The sequence below is a fragment of the Polyodon spathula genome, chromosome 40, assembly GCF_017654505.1.
Source record: "Polyodon spathula isolate WHYD16114869_AA chromosome 40, ASM1765450v1, whole genome shotgun sequence".
Taxonomy (NCBI): domain Eukaryota; kingdom Metazoa; phylum Chordata; class Actinopteri; order Acipenseriformes; family Polyodontidae; genus Polyodon; species Polyodon spathula.
Genome location: NC_054573.1, coordinates 2029628 through 2048511, shown reverse-complemented (window position 1 = coordinate 2048511; position 18884 = coordinate 2029628). Strand labels below are relative to the sequence as shown.

The window sequence follows — 18884 nt, the reverse complement described above, 5'->3', positions numbered from 1 at the left end:
TTTTTGTTAGAGCATTTTACAGCACTAGAAAGGCATAGTTGTTAAGGGCAACGGATAGGGTAGGTGGTGCAATCCTTGCAGCCAAGTTTTGTAAATCAACCCCTTACGAATGTATAGGTGGTACCTTGAATATATGATGTCTAATAATGTGTGAAACATATTGCATTCATACAAAACAAAACAAACCCCCCCCCCCCCTTTTTTCTGTGTTTTTGTTTTTGTTTTAGTGCGATGATGGCTGAACACGATCCCACCGCGGTGAGCAGAGAGCTGCCCCAACACGCTGCTTCTCTGCCACGCTGGGTTCGGTGCGGCCGTGGCCGGGAGATGTTCACCAGGGCTACCCCAGGGGAGCGTCCCAGCTCCCCCCCGGCAGCGCGGGGCCCCGAACCCACCTCCGAGACACCCAAAGACAACCTCGGGTCTGTGACTAGCGTGGGGCTGACCGTCGATACTAGCGAGGCGCTGGAGAAGAATCTGTGTCCGGAAGGTTTTAAAATCTATTTATTTCATTTTGTTGTGTACTTTTCCACTTTTCCTTCTGTTGAAGATCTTGTCGTTCTTTCCTTGTTTCAGTATTTCAATACCTCGGTTTGGAAAATGCAGATATTCAATATGCAGCAGTTTATATATAACTTTGTACTGGAAACAGGGACAGAAGTAAGACCCTTATTGCATAGCAGATTCACCCATTCCAGTTTTTACTTAGGACTGAGAGAGAGAGAGACAGAGACAGACATAATATAATCAAAGAAACTACAAAATGATATCTCAAAAGTCTACCAGAAGCCATAATATTAGTGTTTGTCAGTTTTTCATTAAGTATATGGGAAAACTCCAAAGCGGTGTGTATTTCAATATGCTAACATGACGTTATTCAGCATGTTTCATTCGACTTTGAGAAGCAAAATGAGTTCATTCTACAGGGTGACGGTTACAGGTTGCAAGCTCAGGTGGGTCTTGTTAAACCAGGAACAGATCAAACTGCTATGCAGTCTCTTGTTTCCGTCCCTGGGTTTGTTTATTTCCATTCAGATTTCCCTGATAAAAGTGTACCCCAGTAAAAGCATAGTAGATTGTTACAATAAAATGGGCTGCAGTTACAAAGTTAACAAAGCTAGCCAGAGGTAATGAATTTTGAAGCGCTGCTAAGCCCAGTCCTGTCTGTTTGTTCCACCGCTCTACGGCAGGGGCGACAGTGAAGCCCACCCTCTTGTTTTTGTTTCCCTTTCAGATCTCCACGAACATCGCTGTGTGTTCGTTTGCAGCGAGCAGTTTGATCGCCTGCTGCAGGGTTTCCCAGTCTACCAGGGCTGCAAGAGCTGGCTGTCCTCTTTCATATTCGAGCGAGGTGAGCAGGGGGGATAGCGGTCCGTCGCGCGTCTTTCTTTACGCGATGCATCGTTTTGTAATGTGATTCAAGATCGTAGTTGTAGTTATTCCCTCCTAAAGCAGGCTCGTGCTTGGAGATCGGCAAAGGATGGCCTCTCTCTTATTCCAAGAACTCGATTAAGGGCTTGTTTACTTTGCAACTCGCTGCCAAATTGTAAAACTAAAACTCTAGTGGAAATATTATGAAGAGGAAAAACACATCAACTATGTATATAGGGTGAAATTAATGACTGACATGAATATGAAAAATCAAAAATTCCCCTTGTATATAAACACATTTAAAACCAAGCTAAGGAATATATAGACAGACAAGGGACATTATTTACTGTTCCAGGGAATCATTTAGCCAGAAATGGGCAACAAGATTAATATACTGATATTATTACTAGTTTTTACTATGACTGCCACATCCCATTGTAACATAATGAAGACCTGAATGATGCTGCAATATAACAGCTTCAGTTGTATGTGAAAGACTTTGCAACATCTCATTGGAAATGATTATTTAGACAATAACGTTTGAATTATTGTATGAAAAAAAAAGGCACATTAAAACAAATGCAACAGCGTATCAGATAAATAACTAAAACTGTCTCTGTCTGTGCCTGCCTGCCTGCATGCCTGCCTGTCTGTCTGTCTCTGTCTCCCTCCCTCCCTGCCTGCCTGCCTGCCTGCCTGTCTGTCTGTCTCTGTCTCCCTCCCTCCCCGCCTGCCTGCCTGCTTGTCTGTCTGTCTCTTTCTTTGCTTGCCTGTCTACCTCTGTCTGTGCCTTCCTGCATGCCTGCCTGTCTGTGTCTCTGTCTCCCTCCCTGCCCTCCTGCCTGCCTGCCTGCCTGCCTGCCTGCCTGTCTGTCTGTCTGTCTCTGTCTCCCTCCCTGCCTGCCTGCCTGCCTGCCTGCCTGCCTGTCTGTCTGTCTGTCTGTCTCTGTCTCCCTCCCTCCCTCCCCGCCTGCCTGCCTGCCTGCCTGTCTGTCTCTGTCTCCCTCCCTCCCCGCCTGCCTGCCTGCTTGTCTGTCTGTCTCTTTCTTTGCTTGCCTGTCTACCTCTGTCTGTGCCTTCCTGCATGCCTGCCTGTCTGTGTCTCTGTCTCCCTCCCTGCCCTCCTGCCTGCCTGCCTGCCTGCCTGCCTGTCTGTCTGTCTCTGTCTCCCTCCCTGCCCTCCTGCCTGTCTGTCCTCCCCAGAGTTTGATGACTCCGCGGGGCGGCGGTGTGAGCGTTTCGAGTGCGTGTCTCTCGGCTCGGGAGAGACCTGCAACACGGACTGGCTCAGCTTCACTGGGAGCCACATCCACGACTGCCACTCAACCACCATCGCCCGGCGGGCACTGAAGAGGTGTTCTTCCAGTACACTTACATTCCTAAACATTAAGTAACCCTTGCAAAGGATTCCCCACTGTAATTAAACCAGCAGCTTTCCCACCTGTCAACCGAGGCCCCCTTGAGCTGCAGCCTGACTGATTGGGGTGTCCTCCTGTCGCTCTATCCTCTCGTGACTGGGTTGAGCTCCTGTCTCTCTGTCCTCTCTCGTGACTGGGTTGTGCTCCTGTCTCTCTGTCCACTCTCGTGACTGGGTTGAGCTCCTGTCTCTCTGTCCTCTCTCGTGACTGGGTTGTGCTCCTGTCTCTCTGTCCTCCACTCTCATGACTGGGTTGTCCTCCTGTCTCTCTGTCCTCATGTGACTGGGTTGTGCTTCTGTCTTCATTCTCCTCTCTCATAACTGGGTTGTCCTCCTGTCTCTCTGTCCTCCTGTCTCCCTGTCCTCCTCTCTCGGACTCTGCAGGTTCCTGTTGAAGCAGCTGCTCCTGTTCTTCAGCGGCGTTTCAGAGTATGAGGACCGGTCCATATTCCAGAGGTCTCCTGACAGCCCGCTGCTCCGCCTCAAGCCGGGGGTCTACCTGCATCTTTACACCAACAGGATCCCCAGGGGAGCAATGCATTGCAGCCTCACGTGAGTGACCACATTAGCTGTTCATCCTAATACCAGGCGCGGCTTTGGCCAAAGAAACTGTGATAGGAGTGGCAGGGACTGCAACCGTAATTGTGCTAATTTTTTCCTTGTTCGTTAGAAAAGCCCCAAATATGTAGGTAGTTTGTCTATTTTTTGTGTGATAGTAGTTTTTGATTTATTTGTGCATGTAGAGCTATGGCCAAAAGTTTTGCATCACCTAGAATTTTAAGAAAGAGATAAAAAAAAATACTTGAACATAATTTCGATGTTTTATTTAACATCATTGCCCACCAAAGAAACTACAAAATTGTATCGCAAGTGTCTGTCAGAAGCCATAATAGTTGTACAGCATTTCATGTTAGTTTTTAAAATGCCACATTTGTTCGTTAAGTATATGGGAAAACTACAAAGCAGTTAACGTAATATTATTCAGCAGGTTTCATTCGACTTTATGAAGCACAATCAGTTAATTCTATAAGGTGATGCAAAACTTTATGGCCACAGCTGTATGTATTTATGTTAGAGTCTGTTCAGCATAAAATGACAGGCAACCTAGGGGAACAGCAACAGACTAGTGTCTGTTAATTTATTTCTTTTTCTTTCTTTCTTTCATTCACTCAAACTCCTCCTCTCAAAGGAAGTGTAGCCTGTCGTACTCATCCCTCCACCTCTCCTCTCACAGGAAGAGTGTAGCCTGTCGTACCCATCCCTCCATCTCTCCTCTCCCCTCTCACAGGAACAGCGCTCCTTGCAGCCCCAGCTCCTCTCTGAAGCTCCAGTGCCACGTCCGTGGCTCTCTGGTCTCCGCTGCGTCTGTGCAGCCCAGCGTTTGGGGGACGCGGGTCTGCTGCATGTCTGGCAGCGACAAGCTGAGCCGCTGGGCCGTGCTGGGGGTGCAGGGGGCGCTGCTGAGCCTCTTCATCGAGCCGCTGCACATCACCAGCGTCGTACTGGGTAAGATCAGGGCCATAGCAGTAGAAATATTAACAACAGGAGGGATGGAAATAAGAGCCTCACTGCATGCAAATAATAAGAGGGGGGGAAAAGATGCTTCCAGAAAGTGTGCTTTCAATAATGCTCTGAACTGTGGATGGGAATAAGACCCCAGTTCCAGACACCTCTCGATTGTAAAGGTGGGAGGGAAGGGTCGCTTTTCTTGTTGTGAAATCAGCGCGTTTGCAAATCGGTTTATTACAGAACTGCCGAAAAAGCATTTCCAGGTAACATCAGAATTCCAATTTGCCACAGTTGCTTTGTCACGCTGTGACGCTGGATCCCTGTTCTGTTTCCACAGGGGACTCCGAGCACAATGTGAAGACCGTCTCCAGGGTGATTAACCAGCGGCTTGGGGAGGGGCTGTCCGAGAGGCTGCCCCCTCCCTTCGCGAAGAAGGTCATCTACTTCTTCCCAGGGGGGGATGTGGGGCCCCCCAAGAGCGAGCCGCACTGCGAGGGGCTAAGCCTCAACTGGTGCCGGGGGGACTCGGGGCTGGAGGTGGTGGACTCTGCCACCGGACGCGTGGTCCAGGAGTGAGTGGCGTTTGGGCTTTCACAAGCAGAATTTTTGTCGCTTAAAACACTCCTTTTTATAAAGCCTATAATTATAGATTGCATCCTACAATTGAAGTTCTGCATCAGTAGCTCTTAGACAACAAATGTACCTGATTCCCCAAGGAGACGCTGCAGGATCTAGGGACCCAAGTAACACATTTATAAAAAGTAAAAGCAAATATGGAAACATTGTGCTGAAGGTTCAGTTTTCCTGACTGTATTTCTCCACCCTTCAACAGGTCCCCATTTAAAAGCGGACCATCTCTGTGCAGCAGACTGTGCAAGGCGGCTCTTTATCGCGCCTTTCGGGTGGTCGCCAAAGAGGCGGGGCGCCAAGAGCTGCTGGATCTCCCTTCTTACCGAGACGCCAAGGTAGATGCACAGGCCGCCTTTATTTTTAAATGAATTTGATTAGCGGAAGGACTACGGCTCGGCGTTACAGAAGCGTAGTCGTTTGTGATTCGTGCATTTTTACATTGCGAGTCTGCAGGCTTGGAAATAAGACTTCCGCTGCATAGCAGTTTCACCCGTTCTTAATACTGTGAGCTTGATCAGCCCCAGTGCGTGTAGGTAAACTCAGTGAAGCCCGGAGAGGATCAGACTGCTGTGCAATGGGAGTCTGGTGGCTCAGTGTAGTGGTCCTGCCAGATCCGTCACACAGTCAAGCGCATGATCATCGCTCGTGCTTGTTCAAAATGTGTCTAGCGGGCGCAGGTTGCTCAGTTTTTACTGATCTGCCCGTTTTTTTTTTTTTGTTTCAGATAAAAGCTGAGCTCTACCAGCAGGCAAAGCAGCAGATCAGTCACGAGTTCATCTCTAACAATGCCGGACCCTGGAATTCAAAGCAAATTGTGGACAACTTCAGCATCTAAACTGCCCTATCCCCAGCTCCCAGGCTGTCTCAGGGCTTCACAAAGAAGCTAGACCTGCTAAATAAAACAGCGACGGAAATAAGACTCCCATTGCATAGCATTTTGATCAATTTCAGATTTTTTTTTTTTTTACTGAGTTTAATAATATGCACCTGAGCTTGTTGCCTAGACACACTGGGGCTGATCAAGCTGGTAGTAAAACCTGGAGTGGGTGAGACTGCTGTGCAATAGGAGTCTTATTTCCATCCCTGCATTATATTAAGAGATAATGTGATTGTATGTTGCAGCTGGTGATTTCTAGAACTGGATGCAGACTTAGGGATCTTAAAAATTAGATTGAAATTTATGTATTTCTTAAAGTGCATTTTCATTTATCTCCGAACTGAACGTTCATTTAGGAAAACCAATGTTTTGTCAGTTTGCAGGAATAAAAACATTGCCCCTAGTTTATAATCTTCTAATCTTTAGCAGTTAATGAGATTATTGTTAATAATAGTGACTGTCTGCTTCACACGAGAGTTAATTCATAGTCTGAGTTTATGAAAGTGTCTGAAAATCACCAGATATTGCATGAACAGTTTAGTTCAGTAATTTGTGATTTAGTTGTATTTTTGAGAATGAGAAAAGGAAGCTGCATGGAGTCTATGCAGCTGTTTGTCTTCAGTTAAATATTATTTAAAACAAAACAAAAATGCATTGAATGTTTCTTTTCGCTGTTTCAAATATCAACCCTGTTGCTTTTATTCATTTCAGAGAACGTTAACAGAGGGAAACGAGACTCCTGTTGCATAGCAGTTTCACCCATTCCAGGTTTTATTGGGAGCTTGGTTAGCCCCAGCGTGTCCAGGTAACAAGCTCAGGTGCGTCTTCTTAAACTCACACTAAACTGCTATGCAACGGGAGTCTGATTCCCATCCCTGAAGGCGGCCAGCAGCCCTCTGAGCTTATTTCCAAACATTTATTTTGTTGTAACTCGAGTTAATAAGAGACACGTGTTTATTTCACGCAGTATGTCAATGTTTTGTTTGCGTGTTCCTGTAAGAAGGTTGCTTGTTGAAAGTGTAGAACTTTATTTTTTCTGAGCACACTCTTGTAACTGAAGAGCAAATTCAATAAAGTGTTTAAGAACATAAGAACATAAGAAAGTTTACAAACGAGAGGAGGCCATTCAACCAAAAAAAAAAGAAAAAATTCTGCATCTTTTGAACTTTGAAGTTTATTGGTTTTTTTTGACAACACAAGTCAATTCCAGATTTTTCACAGATGTCAAGTCAAGGCGCACACTGAAGTGAACCCTTTGTTTTTCTAACGTGGGAGGCATTCAGAATTAGAAAATGTTTTAAATGGGCCAACTGACTCATCTGATCAATCAAGGATGAAATCACGTACAGTTTCCAGACTGGAAGTTGAAATTCCTATTTTTCTACTTGTCCATTTAACTTTTTGCGATGTTTGCATTCATTGAGTGCAACGGCTCAAATAATACTGAATGATTAGAAACATCATGAAAAGTGAATACACAAAAAAAAAGAGAGAAAATGTAATTACATGCTGCTTGGTAATTAACAATGTTGTATCAGACACACGTACACTGCAGACTAACATGCAAGATTAGTCATTTATATCCTCCATATGCCTAACCCTAACCCGTGACAGTTTCAGATTTCACTCTGACACAGAAACAGCAGGCACTTGTGTGAAAATGTTAGACCACTTTCTTTGTGCTTTAATTAGGCTACACAACTAAAAAGTCTCATGCATATGACTATTTGTGGCTGTGAGTTCCTTTTCTCCGACTATTTTAAATGATCTGCATGTGTAGACAATCACTAATTTATCTCTGCTGACAATTTTCCAAGATTTATTGCTGCAGTGGTTTGATTTCATCTGCACAACAAATACAAACTGCAGAAACAATGAGGTGTCCTAATAAATGTGCACATATATATACACACACACACAGTGTATATACATACACATACTGCTCTACGCTATCTTGAATTCCCATATATATTTAGCAACATCTACTCTCCTCCCCTCCCTGCTTTCCCCCTCCAGACCACAAGGGGGAGCTGTGGATCTGCGCGGTGCTTTTTCCCGCCTCGCTCTGAACGGCGTCATGGCCCACCCGTTTCTTGATCTCCGTCGACATAGTGACGAACGCCTGCTCGACGTTGGTGGCGTTCTTGGCGCTGGTCTCGAGAAAGGGGATCTCAAGGGACGTGGCGTACTCCTGGGATCGGAGAACAAGAGAGAGGTCCGGTTGGTTACAGAAAAGGACCCTGACACCTGCTGGTCCCTCACTGCGTGTGACCTTAATACAAACAAGCTCTTATCGCATGTCACTCTGCAGCAGCAGCAGCTGTTGATGAAGCACAGTTCACCCCCCCCCCCCCCCCCCCCCCCCTCCCCTCCCAGAGACTTTCAGTGAGTCACTAATTAATAATAGTAACACAAATATAATAATGAGGGAGGAACAGTTAAGATGGGGATGCTTGTAAACGCTTTGAAAATATCCCTGCAGTACCTTTCCGGTCGTGAAGTCCACCACCTTTTTGGAGGCCAGGTCACATTTGTTTCCCACCAGCAGCCTGCTGACGTTCTCGCTGGCGTAGCGGCTGATTTCCTCCAGCCAGTGCTTCACGTTATTGAAGGACTCCTGTGGGCGGGACGGCAGAGGAAGCAGCTCATTAAACCACGATTTACCCGCTGAGACCGAGGCCTCGTTCACCAAGGGGGTCCTAAAAAACAACTGCGTGCTTCAGACTTAATCAGCAGCCTGCAGAGATCAAGGACTAGACTCATTTAGCCCCGTATCCATTTGCTGATGTGGACTGGAAAAGGAGAGGCGTTGATTCTAAGCAATTCCTATTGTGTTCATCACGCTCACAATTGCTGTTAGGCCTTTTTGTGAAATCTTGACCCATCCTGTACCCCCCCCCCCCCCAATAAGGAAATGCTGTAAACAGATTCAGCAGGGATGGAAATAAAGACTCTCATTGCACTGCGGTTTGATCCATTCCTGGTTTTACTTGGAGTTTAATCAGACACACCGGGGCTGATCAAGCTTGTGCTAAAACTGCTCTGCAATAGGATTCTTCCACCCCTGGTTAAGGGAACGCTGCAAGGATTTGAGAGGGCAGGCACCTGATCTGTCACGTCGTAGACGATGATGATCCCATGAGCCCCTCTGTAGTAACTGGATGTGATGGTCCGGAAACGTTCCTGTCCAGCAGTGTCCCACTGTTAGGAGGTTAACAAAATTTAAATGTTTTCTGCAAGTACAGCTCTGGCCAAATGTTTTGCATCACCCTATAAAATTAAAGTTTGCTTCAAAAGGAAACCTGCTGAATAATGCTAGGTTAGCATTGTAAAACTGCACACAGCTTTGTACTTAAGACACCTAACATGAAAACAGACATCAAATGAGCATTTTGAAATCTAACATGGAATACCACTGTGCTGGTATTATGGCTTCCGGTAGACTTTTGCGATATCACTTTGCAGTTTCTTTGATTACACAATGTTAAATAAAAGATCATAGCTTTTTTCTTTTTTTTTTAAATTATGTCTCAATCCTAAAATTCTAGGTGATGGAAAACTTTGGACTAAGACTTTTCATCCAGTCCTGGTTTCACTAGGAGTTTAATCAGACACACCTGAGCTTGTTACCTAGACACACTGGGGCTGATCAAGCTCGTAGTAAAACCTGGACTGGGTGAAACTGCTACACATTGGGAGTCTAATTTCCATCCAGGAATTCCTCTCACAATCTGAAGCTTCACAGTCTTCCCCTCCAGTTCGATGGTCCTGATTTTGAAATCCACTCCAATGGTGCTGATGTAGCTGTCTGTGTAAGTGTCATCCTAAGAGCGGGAGGGGAGTAAAAATAAAACACAGAAAGTAAAAAGTGAACTGAGGTCTGATTCCCAGAGCAAGGGTTTAAAAAAAAAAAAAAAAGTTTCATTGAAACATAAACTCACTGCGAAGCGGAGCAGCAGACACGACTTGCCAACCCCAGAGTCGCCGATCAACAGAAGCTTGAACAAGTAGTCACTGTAGATAGCAGAGCAACGGATCAATTCAGGAACCCTTGCACACTCTATAATGCATCAGCGAGTTCCACTGAATGACTCTCGCAAACCATCACCCAACAATTAGAGAAACCGTAAACACAAACAATATAACTGGATGCTTTTAAAAGCAACATTTCTAACACTGTGTGTGACACACACACACACACACACACACACACACACAATAAATTAATTACTCCTTGTGGAAATAAATTATTTCTAATCCTTTAGAAAGTGATCCTTTAAAAATTGTATAGATTTTGGTTTTACATTAAAAAAAAAAAAAAAAAAAAAAAAAAAATAATATAATAATAATAATAATAATAACTACAACTAATCATGTTGTCCTCAAGTCTGTTACCACCAGAACTCATTCTATTACCTTCCAAGATGGAGCAGCTTTATACAGTCAGCCTAACCCCTAACTATCTCCCCCATCTTCTCCTACGTGGTCAGAACGTTCCTCTTAATAAAAGCCACTGAATACTTACTACTCTGGGTTCATGGCTGGGTCAACGCAGTGCAGAAGGAGGATGCAGACTAGAGACACAGTGATTTCAATTCTAGTAATAATAATAATAACAGCAATGTTGTTGATAACAGTGGGCTCACCCGGGGAATATCTTCACCGTCTTCACTCACTAAAAGACCAGTAAGGCTGGGTGAGCTGTTGACAAAGCCATCATTTATTTAAAACACAGATTGAGTTACAGGTGATACCTACCTGTCTCTTAAAGCTGCAGAGTCACTCTACCAGACTTGGAACAAAAAGCATTTGCTAGGCTCTGTAAAAACTCCCAGGCTGAACAGGCAAGGCAGTAATGCGCGAGTGTGTGTGCGTGCGTGTGTGTGTGTGTGTGAGCTGCTGTTTCAGTAATGAGTTTAGATGGCACAGCAAGAGTTCCTTCAAATGACTGTAGATGAGATCAGCCATACTGTTTTTATTAAGTGCAGCATCCTCTGCTGTATGGAGGTGTATAGCCAGCGAAAAACTAGATGGCGCTAGCTCTTAATTCTACAAAGACGCTGGATGACCTAGCTAGTCTGTGCTACATAATTCTACAGCTGGAAACCGTAACTGGAGAGCAGCTGATAAATTCACCTCAATACCGACCTTGGAGAGTGACAGCGTCAAGCCGGGCCGGTTTTCATTCCAGCTTGAGCACCTCATTGATCTAATGTATGGGTTCAACTGAACGTGTTCAATGTTTTTTTCAAGGTCTTTAGCAGCTGAGGATTTAAAAAAAAAAAAAAAAAAAAAAAAAGCGCTTGATTCAAGGCGCATGACCTATAAAACATTGTTCAAATAATTAGCGACTGAGAGCTCGGGTTGGAACGAAAGCCAGGAGACACCGCAGAGCTCCAGGGCACTGTGTTTGACACCCCCTGTCCTAGACAGAGACAGACAGCAGAATCGACGAATTCAATTTAGCATGTCACAAAAAAAGTTTATGCAGCAAAATTTTATTACTATTTAAGAAATAATATCAAACAAATTACTAAATGTACACACACATATATATATATACACACACACACACACATACAGTATATAGTTTCAGAATGCCGCTAAATAAATTAACAAATTAAAATCTGATTCGAACAGTCACAGTTTTAGAAACAGCAGAAAGAAAGCATTTAAGGCAATCTAAAATGCCATCCTGTCCAAAACAGAGGTGAAAGTTTTGGTTCAAACTCTTTAAAAGGGGGGTAGGGGGCAGTGATAATCCACGTAGCGCCAGCGATGGTTAAGAGCTCGTGTTTGAAAGCCGCGGTTAGGGGTGTTTGTGTGTGTGGGGGGGGGGGGGGGGGGGGGGGGGTGGTGGTGGGGGGGGGGGGTCGTTTACTACAGCAGATCAGTGGCTTCACTTCTTTAAGTGATGCTAATTTTCGTAACACTCAAGGGTTGAAAACACGCCCCTCGTAAGAGAATGCATCTGAAAACCTCGGTCAGCGCTCCTTTAAAAAGAGGACCATGGAGCGAACAAGAGGGAAGAAGATGCATTAGGAAGTCACTTTGTTCACAGTGCTCAGGGGTTGCACAGAAACAACATTATCACAGTTGCCCAGTCCTGGATCCTGATCATTTCAATAATATAGCTAAACCAACTGAACCCCAGGACTGGGTGCAGCAGCAGCAGCAGGGCTAGTGTGAATTTCTAACCCTGTTCAAACTCCTGGCTCCTGATCATTGCAATATTAATAATACTAGACTTCACTGAGGGGAGCTCAGAACCCCAGGACTGGGTGCAGCAGCAGCAGCAGGGCTAGTGTGAGTTTCTAACCCTGTTCAAACTCCTGGCTCCTGATCATTGCAATATTAATAATACTAGACTTCATTGAGGGGAGTTCTGAACCCCAGGACTGGGTGCAGCAGCAGCAGGGCTAGTGTGAGTTTCTAACCCTGCTCAAACTCCTGGCTCCTGATCATTTCAACATTAATAATAATAGACTTCATTGAGGGGAGTTCTGAACCCCAGGACTGGGTGGTGCAGCAGCAGCAGCAGCAGGGCTAGTGTGAGTTTCTAACCCTGCTCAAACTCCTGGCTCCTGATCATTTCAACATTAATAATAATAGACTTCATTGAGGGGAGTTCTGAACCCCAGGACTGGGTGCAGCAGCAGCAGCAGGGCTAGTGTGAGTTTCCCCTGCTCAAACTCCTGGCTCCTGATCATTTCAATATTAATAATACTAGACGGATTGAGGGGAGCTCTGAACCCCAGGACTGGGTGCAGCAGCAGCAGCAGGGCTAGTGTGAGTTTCTAACCCTGCTCAAACTCCTGGCTCCTGATCATTGCAATATTAATAATACTAGACTTCATTGAGGGGAGTTCTGAACCCCAGGACTGGGTGCAGCAGCAGCAGGGCTAGTGTGAGTTTCTAACCCTGCTCAAACTCCTGGCTCCTGATCATTTCAACATTAATAATAATAGACTTCATTGAGGGGAGCTCTGAACCCCAGGACTGGGTGGTGCAGCAGCAGCAGCAGCAGGGCTAGTGTGAGTTTCTAACCCTGCTCAAACTCCTGGCTCCTGATCATTGCAATATTAATAATAATAGACTTCATTGAGGGGAGCTCTGAACCCCAGGACTGGGTGCAGCAGCAGCAGCAGGGCTAGTGTGAGTTTCTAACCCTGCTCAAACTCCTGGCTCCTGATCATTGCAATATTAATAATACTAGACTTCATTGAGGGGAGTTCTGAACCCCAGGACTGGGTGCAGCAGCAGCAGCAGCAGCAGCAGCAGCAGGACTAGTGCTGGGTTTGCAGCCCCTGTTCGGCGGGTGGCTCGTGGTGAGGAGCGTGGGTCAGCGCCGCGGGGCGGGGTGTCCGTTCAGCTTCTCCTGCAAGGTTGCGAGGGCGGCGCCGGCAAAGTCCCTGAGCACCTGCAAGGACTCCCTCTGCAGGGCCAGGGAGTCGCGCACGAAGTCCTGCTGCGTCTCCACAGCCTGCTGCAGCGACTCGGAGAGCAGCTCCAGGGAGCGCGACACAGACCGCAGGAGCTCGTTGGAGGTGCGCTGCTCCTGCACGCTCTCGGCTGCGTTACGCACAATCTCCTCGCGCGTGCTCACACCGCCCCGGGGGGCCAGGCTGGGGCGGGGGTTGGGGGCTCCCCTTCTGTGCGTGCCTCCTAGGAGAGGGGTGCTCTCCTCAGCAGGGGGCGCAGAAGACAAGGGCAGGGAGGGTCTGGATTCCTCGGCTGCGATCTCCTCTCCTGTCAAATCAATCGACTCCACGTCCTCATCTGAAAGCAGAAGGCTGGCATCAGTTTCCATTGCCTGCGATTTGCAGTTTCCAGTTACGCAGTTTTATTAGATGATGATGTGAAAGCAGGTAACTTACTGTCTTTGGACTGATTTGATTTATTTTTATGAATGATAAAAAATTAAAACCTCTAGTGCATTAATATCATTATTATCCTTATTATTATTATGACCAATATTATTATTATTATTATTATTATTATTATTATTATTATTATTATTATTATTATTATTATGTCTCCATTAAATCAATTCTGATATAGAGAAACTAAAATAAACTAAGTACATTAAACTATGTTTCTTTATGCAGTACAAAAATGTAACACTGTTCAGCGTTTTCTTGCGAAGTCCACACCAAGTTAACTTAACTCAGAAATATACAAACATACATACAATTAAAATATCTCTCTAAGAAAAGCATTACCTTCGATAGTCTGGATTTCATATTGTAGCTCATAAGAGGATGCCGTGGATTCTTGCCCTGGAAGCACAATAAAATAATTATGTGCAAAAGTATTCCAACGAAGATTTGTCATTTACGCCATTTTATTTACCCATCTGCACCTCTGGGTGTGAGAAATTCCGCACAGTGATATTGAAACAGCAGCTTTAATTAAGCTACACAACTAAGAAGTCTCATGCATATGACTATTTCTGACTGTGTGTTCCTTTTCTCCGACTATTTTAAATGATCTGTGTGTGTGGCCTATTAAAAAATAAATAAATGATCGGTTATATCAGACAATCGCTAATGTGACTATCCTGACAAGATTTTCAGGTTGCAGTGGTTTGATTTCACATGCACATCAAATCAAAACTTCGGAAGCAAAGGGGGCATTCTAATAGACAGCGCTGGTCAGCACTCTTTGTGAAAGCCATACTCACGCGATGCTATGCAGTACATGGGAGTTGGGGCTGGATCCTGCACAGGCGACAGCATTGGCAGTGGCATCTCAGGCAGGCTGGTGACAAAACTCTCCACCGCGGCAGCGCTGGCAGGTACACTGACCGAAGCGGCGCTTGCCGTCGCTCCCTCTCTGTCCCCGACGCCAGCCCTGGCGCTGAGGCCGCTGCCCAGGGACGGGGCTCGGGGCGGGTGGCGCTGTCGCGTGCCGGTGAGCTCCAGGATCTGGTGGATGACGGACTCCACTGGGGTCAGCTCGTCCGGTCCCTCGCCGCCTCCTGCGCACCTAGCCGCCAGCCGTCGCTTCACGTCGCACTTCATGTCCGACCACTTCTTGATGACCTCGATGATCTCCCGCGGGCACTGGCTGACCTCGTTGATCCGGGCCGTGATGTCCGCCCACGTGCGCTTCTTCAGGTTCGACGGCACGCCGTGGTTGAACTTCCCTGGAGCCGGGAGGGAGAAGAAGCCAGATCTGGTAACTTATTGCAATTAGGACAAAATTTAAACCGTAGCTCACCCCGCACACCTGTAGCTGTTATAGTGACTGGACCACACACCTGATCGAGTACAGTTTAATTACACGACTTTCCACGCTTAATCAGCCAACAAGGTTTTATATTGATCGTTATTTTCATTTTTACTGACCCCATTTGTTTGAAATAAACAAAAGCGACAATCTGTATTTGTACCTGTGATTGATTATTGCAGGACGATTTATTCTGGGTAGTTGTTGACGTTTCTTTTTATCATCATTTGAAATTATAATTGGAGATAATTTCAGCTAACAGTGCTACTGTAATTATAACTGAGGCCAGGTTTCGCAGGGCCTGGCTGAGGAGCCTATTTTATCTCAGAACAGAAACAAAAATTAAAAAAAAGAAAAGATAAAGCCATCACTCGCCTACAACGATGTGCCTGTTCCTGCGCACTTCCTCCAGCAGCAGTTTGATCTCGCTGTACGAGAAGCGAGATTTCCTCTTCTTGTAGAGCTGCTTGGCTCTGAGCGCGCTGCTACTGCCTTGGTGAAACGCTGACATAGTGCCTCTCTCTCTCTCTCTCTCTCTCTCTCACCTGCCCGGCTCAGCCTCCTGTTTCATCAGCCCCCTGTCTGCAAGGAAACCAAACACAGGTCTGTACGGACTGACCCAACTGTTATCGCTGCAGTTACCAGGAGCTGGTTTTTCAAAACGTAATCTGGATGAAGCGATGTAATCCCACATGCTTTTCCTTTAATAGCAAAATGAATTTCGGAATTGTAATTATTTGTAAGGTGGATAGAAATAATCCAGGAGTGACATTTTCTGGAAAAAAACACAAAACGGATCAAAACGATCCAGATAAAATAAATCTGGAACACAAACCATCGGAACACATCAGCCGGACCACTGTTATCCAGATTGAAAGTTTTGAAATACTGACCCCTGGTAGCAATTCACGTCTGTCTTTATTCAAACTCCAACCTCCCCCACCCTCTAACGCACCTACTAACATTGACACCACAAGACCTCATGGCAACGAATGTCCGTACCAAGTTTCACCACAGTTCGGTTAACTGTTCTCAAGACAATGCACGTTAAGACTTTGGAAACCTATGGATATATATATATATATATATATTATATATATCTATATATATATAGAGAGAGAGAGAGAGAGAGAGAGAGAGAGAGAGAATTCAGAACCAGCACCCAGCTCTCTATCCCTGGAGAATCAAGATCCAACAGGATACTCAGCAGTCACTAGAAATACTCAATGAAGAGAGAAAAGTAAATTGACTGTTTTCGTTACAATATTTTCTTCTTCTGCTAGCCTGCTGTTGAGTAGGGTTAAATGGAATATATATTTACAGAAAACTACAACACAATAATAACAACAACAACAACAACAAAACTATTTACTATTGAAATTATTGAAATGTCACGACCAAGACTTTAATATGTGTGTGTGTGTGTGTGTATATATTCTATATATATATATATATATATATATATATATATATATATATATATATATATAGATAATATATGTTATTTAATTGTGTGTGTGTGTGTGTATATATATATATATATATATATATATATAAGATATTATATAGACAGATCGATAGATCGATAGATAGATTATCATTTAAACATTTATTTAGACATGTGTACAACAGTCATTATCAACAAACAATCCTCTATCCGCTAAATGTTAAAGTCGGTGAAGATAAGGCAAGGTGAAACTCCGCGGAGCGCCTCTAGTCTGCAAAGCCGCAAGCTGTCAAAACAAAGACCAGATTTGAGATCTATATATATCTATATATCTATATATCTGTATTCTTTTTTTAAACGATATTTTCTGTGCTAGTTATTAACACGTCAGTTTCCCGTTTTACCACACGGAAGATATCTAATTGTTTTTTGTTTGTTTGTCTTGTCATGAAATCACGTACACACCTGCCTGCTAGTACAGCAACGCCGACTTGTAAACCAGCCTCCACCCAAGCGAGAACAAAGCATGCACAACACTTGAAATGCGCTCCTGTTTCTGAAATTTACTGCACCAGTTCAGCGACGGAAAGCCATTGCTTTTGCTTTTTTTTTTTTTTTTTTTTTTTTTGTGCGTTGCTTTTTTTTTTTTTTTTTTTTTTTTTTTTTTTTTTTTTTTTTTTTTTTTTTGCGTTGCTTTTTTTTTTTTTTTTTTTTTTTTTTTTTTTTTTTTCTTTGTATGAAGAGCCCCGGATGCAGAAAACTTCGTAAAAAATTGTCCGGCTGCGTTGCGCAGACTCAGATTGAAGCATCGTTGCATTTATCCCACGGGGCGGCGAACGCAGGATTTACGAAGTTTTACCAAAATACGCCAAAGGCACGTCTCTGCAACGCTTATCCTACGCAAGTTTCTCAGAAAAAAAACCCCAAAAAAACCCCGAAGAAGTGCGCATGCGCAGCCCTTATTCTAAAAAAACAAAACAAAAACGATGTCTCTGGCAGTGAGGTGGATTTTAAAACTGTATATATAATTAAGGCACTTGTATAACAGTTTTTACCGTTGGTGCAGTTTATTTGACGAGGCATACAATATATGCACACTTATTGCGACCTGATGTAAACATGACAGCAAGACAGGAAAACAAATACGTTTTATTAATGGCTTGTCTGGCTGAAGTGCATTTAAAAAAATAATAATAAGCACAGTTCGCTAATACGTTGCCAATGCTGGATTCACACACACACTAGCTTTAGATTTCACTTTATTTCTTGTTATAGATATTGAGTAACATTGCCGTGTGTGTATGTGTGGATTTCACAACCCTAAACCGTCATTTTAAAGTCCGCTCGTTTAAAACAGTGCACTTTTGTGACCGCCAGTGGGCAGGCGTGGTAAATTGCCGTGTGCTTTCTGGTGATGTAGCTACTGAATTACGCCCATGCGAAGAATCAGTGTCCAGTATACAGACACCAAATTCAAATATTTTTTTTACCAGACCTCTCTGTGCTTTACAATGCTTCCCTATGCTTTACCAGACCTCTCTGTGCTTTACAATGCTTCCCTATGCTTTACCATACCTCTCTGTGCGAAATGTCCGAAGGGATAGAAATACAATGCTTCCCTATGCTTTACCAGACCTCTCTGTGCTTTACAATGCTTCCCTATGCTTTACCATACCTCTCTGTGCTTTACAATGCTTCCCTATGCTTTACCAGACCTCTCTGTGCTTTACAATGCTTCCCTATGCTTTACCAGACCTCTCTGTGCTTTACAATGCTTCCCTATGCTTTACCAGACCTCTCTGTGCTTTACAATGCTTCCCTATGCTTTACCATACCTCTCTGTGCTTTACAATGCTTGCCTATGCTTTACCATACCTCTCTGTGCTTTACAATGCTTGCCTATGCTTTACCAGACCTCTCTGTGCTTTACAATGCTTCCGTATGCTTTACCAGACCTCTCTGCGCTTTATAGTGCTTGCCTTTGCTTTAATATACTGCTCTGTGCTCTACAATGCTCTACAGCACCAAACCTTCAAAACCAGTACAGCCGGCTGAAAACCAATAACACCACCAGCTCGGAGCATGCAGAATTCTGCACGCCATTACTGGAGGGTCTCTCAAGATGACATTGTTGCAACTGACAACCCAAATAACAAAGGAGACAAAGAGAAAATTCAAGTTCATATTCCATTTATTCATTTACATTCTCCGCATTATTATGGGATATAGACGCAGGTACAGGCAGTCAGATATGCTCAGCGATAAATTACAGATACAAAGTAAAACCATTTAAAAAAAAATAAATACAATTCAGCATACATACATACAACAATGAGAGAGAGAGAGGGGGAGAGAGAGAGAGAGAGAGAGAGAGAAGGGGGGGGGAGAGAGAGAGAGGGGAG

General features: G+C 44.5%; 3 protein-coding genes across 3 annotated transcripts; 1 reads left to right on the top strand and 2 right to left on the bottom strand.

Annotated features, from left to right (window-relative positions):
- The first annotated feature begins 234 nt into the window (after nt 1–234).
- On the top strand, nt 235–5834 carry adad2 (adenosine deaminase domain containing 2). Its single transcript, XM_041236244.1, has 8 exons — nt 235–490; nt 1235–1351; nt 2575–2725; nt 3173–3340; nt 4083–4294; nt 4635–4869; nt 5130–5262; nt 5652–5834. Exons 1-8 carry the CDS (start codon nt 235–237, stop codon nt 5760–5762), a joined length of 1383 nt encoding a protein of 460 aa, XP_041092178.1. The 3' UTR covers nt 5763–5834.
- Nucleotides 5835–6986: 1152 nt separating this feature from the next.
- On the bottom strand, nt 6987–10542 carry LOC121304823 (ras-related protein ORAB-1-like). The gene is made up of 6 exons (XM_041236229.1): nt 10330–10542; nt 9746–9818; nt 9533–9628; nt 8910–9005; nt 8290–8421; nt 6987–7995 (listed from the first exon to the last, which is right to left on the bottom strand). Exons 1-6 carry the CDS (start codon nt 10341–10343, stop codon nt 7777–7779), a joined length of 630 nt encoding a protein of 209 aa, XP_041092163.1. The 5' UTR covers nt 10344–10542; the 3' UTR covers nt 6987–7776.
- Nucleotides 10543–13018: 2476 nt separating this feature from the next.
- LOC121304872 (nuclear apoptosis-inducing factor 1-like) lies at nt 13019–17104 on the bottom strand. Its single transcript, XM_041236285.1, has 5 exons — nt 16948–17104; nt 15411–15617; nt 14488–14952; nt 14027–14083; nt 13019–13583 (listed from the first exon to the last, which is right to left on the bottom strand). The coding sequence occupies exons 2-5, from the start codon at nt 15544–15546 to the stop codon at nt 13147–13149; spliced, it is 1095 nt and encodes a 364-aa protein (XP_041092219.1). The 5' UTR covers nt 15547–15617; nt 16948–17104; the 3' UTR covers nt 13019–13146.
- Nucleotides 17105–18884: the final 1780 nt, after the last annotated feature.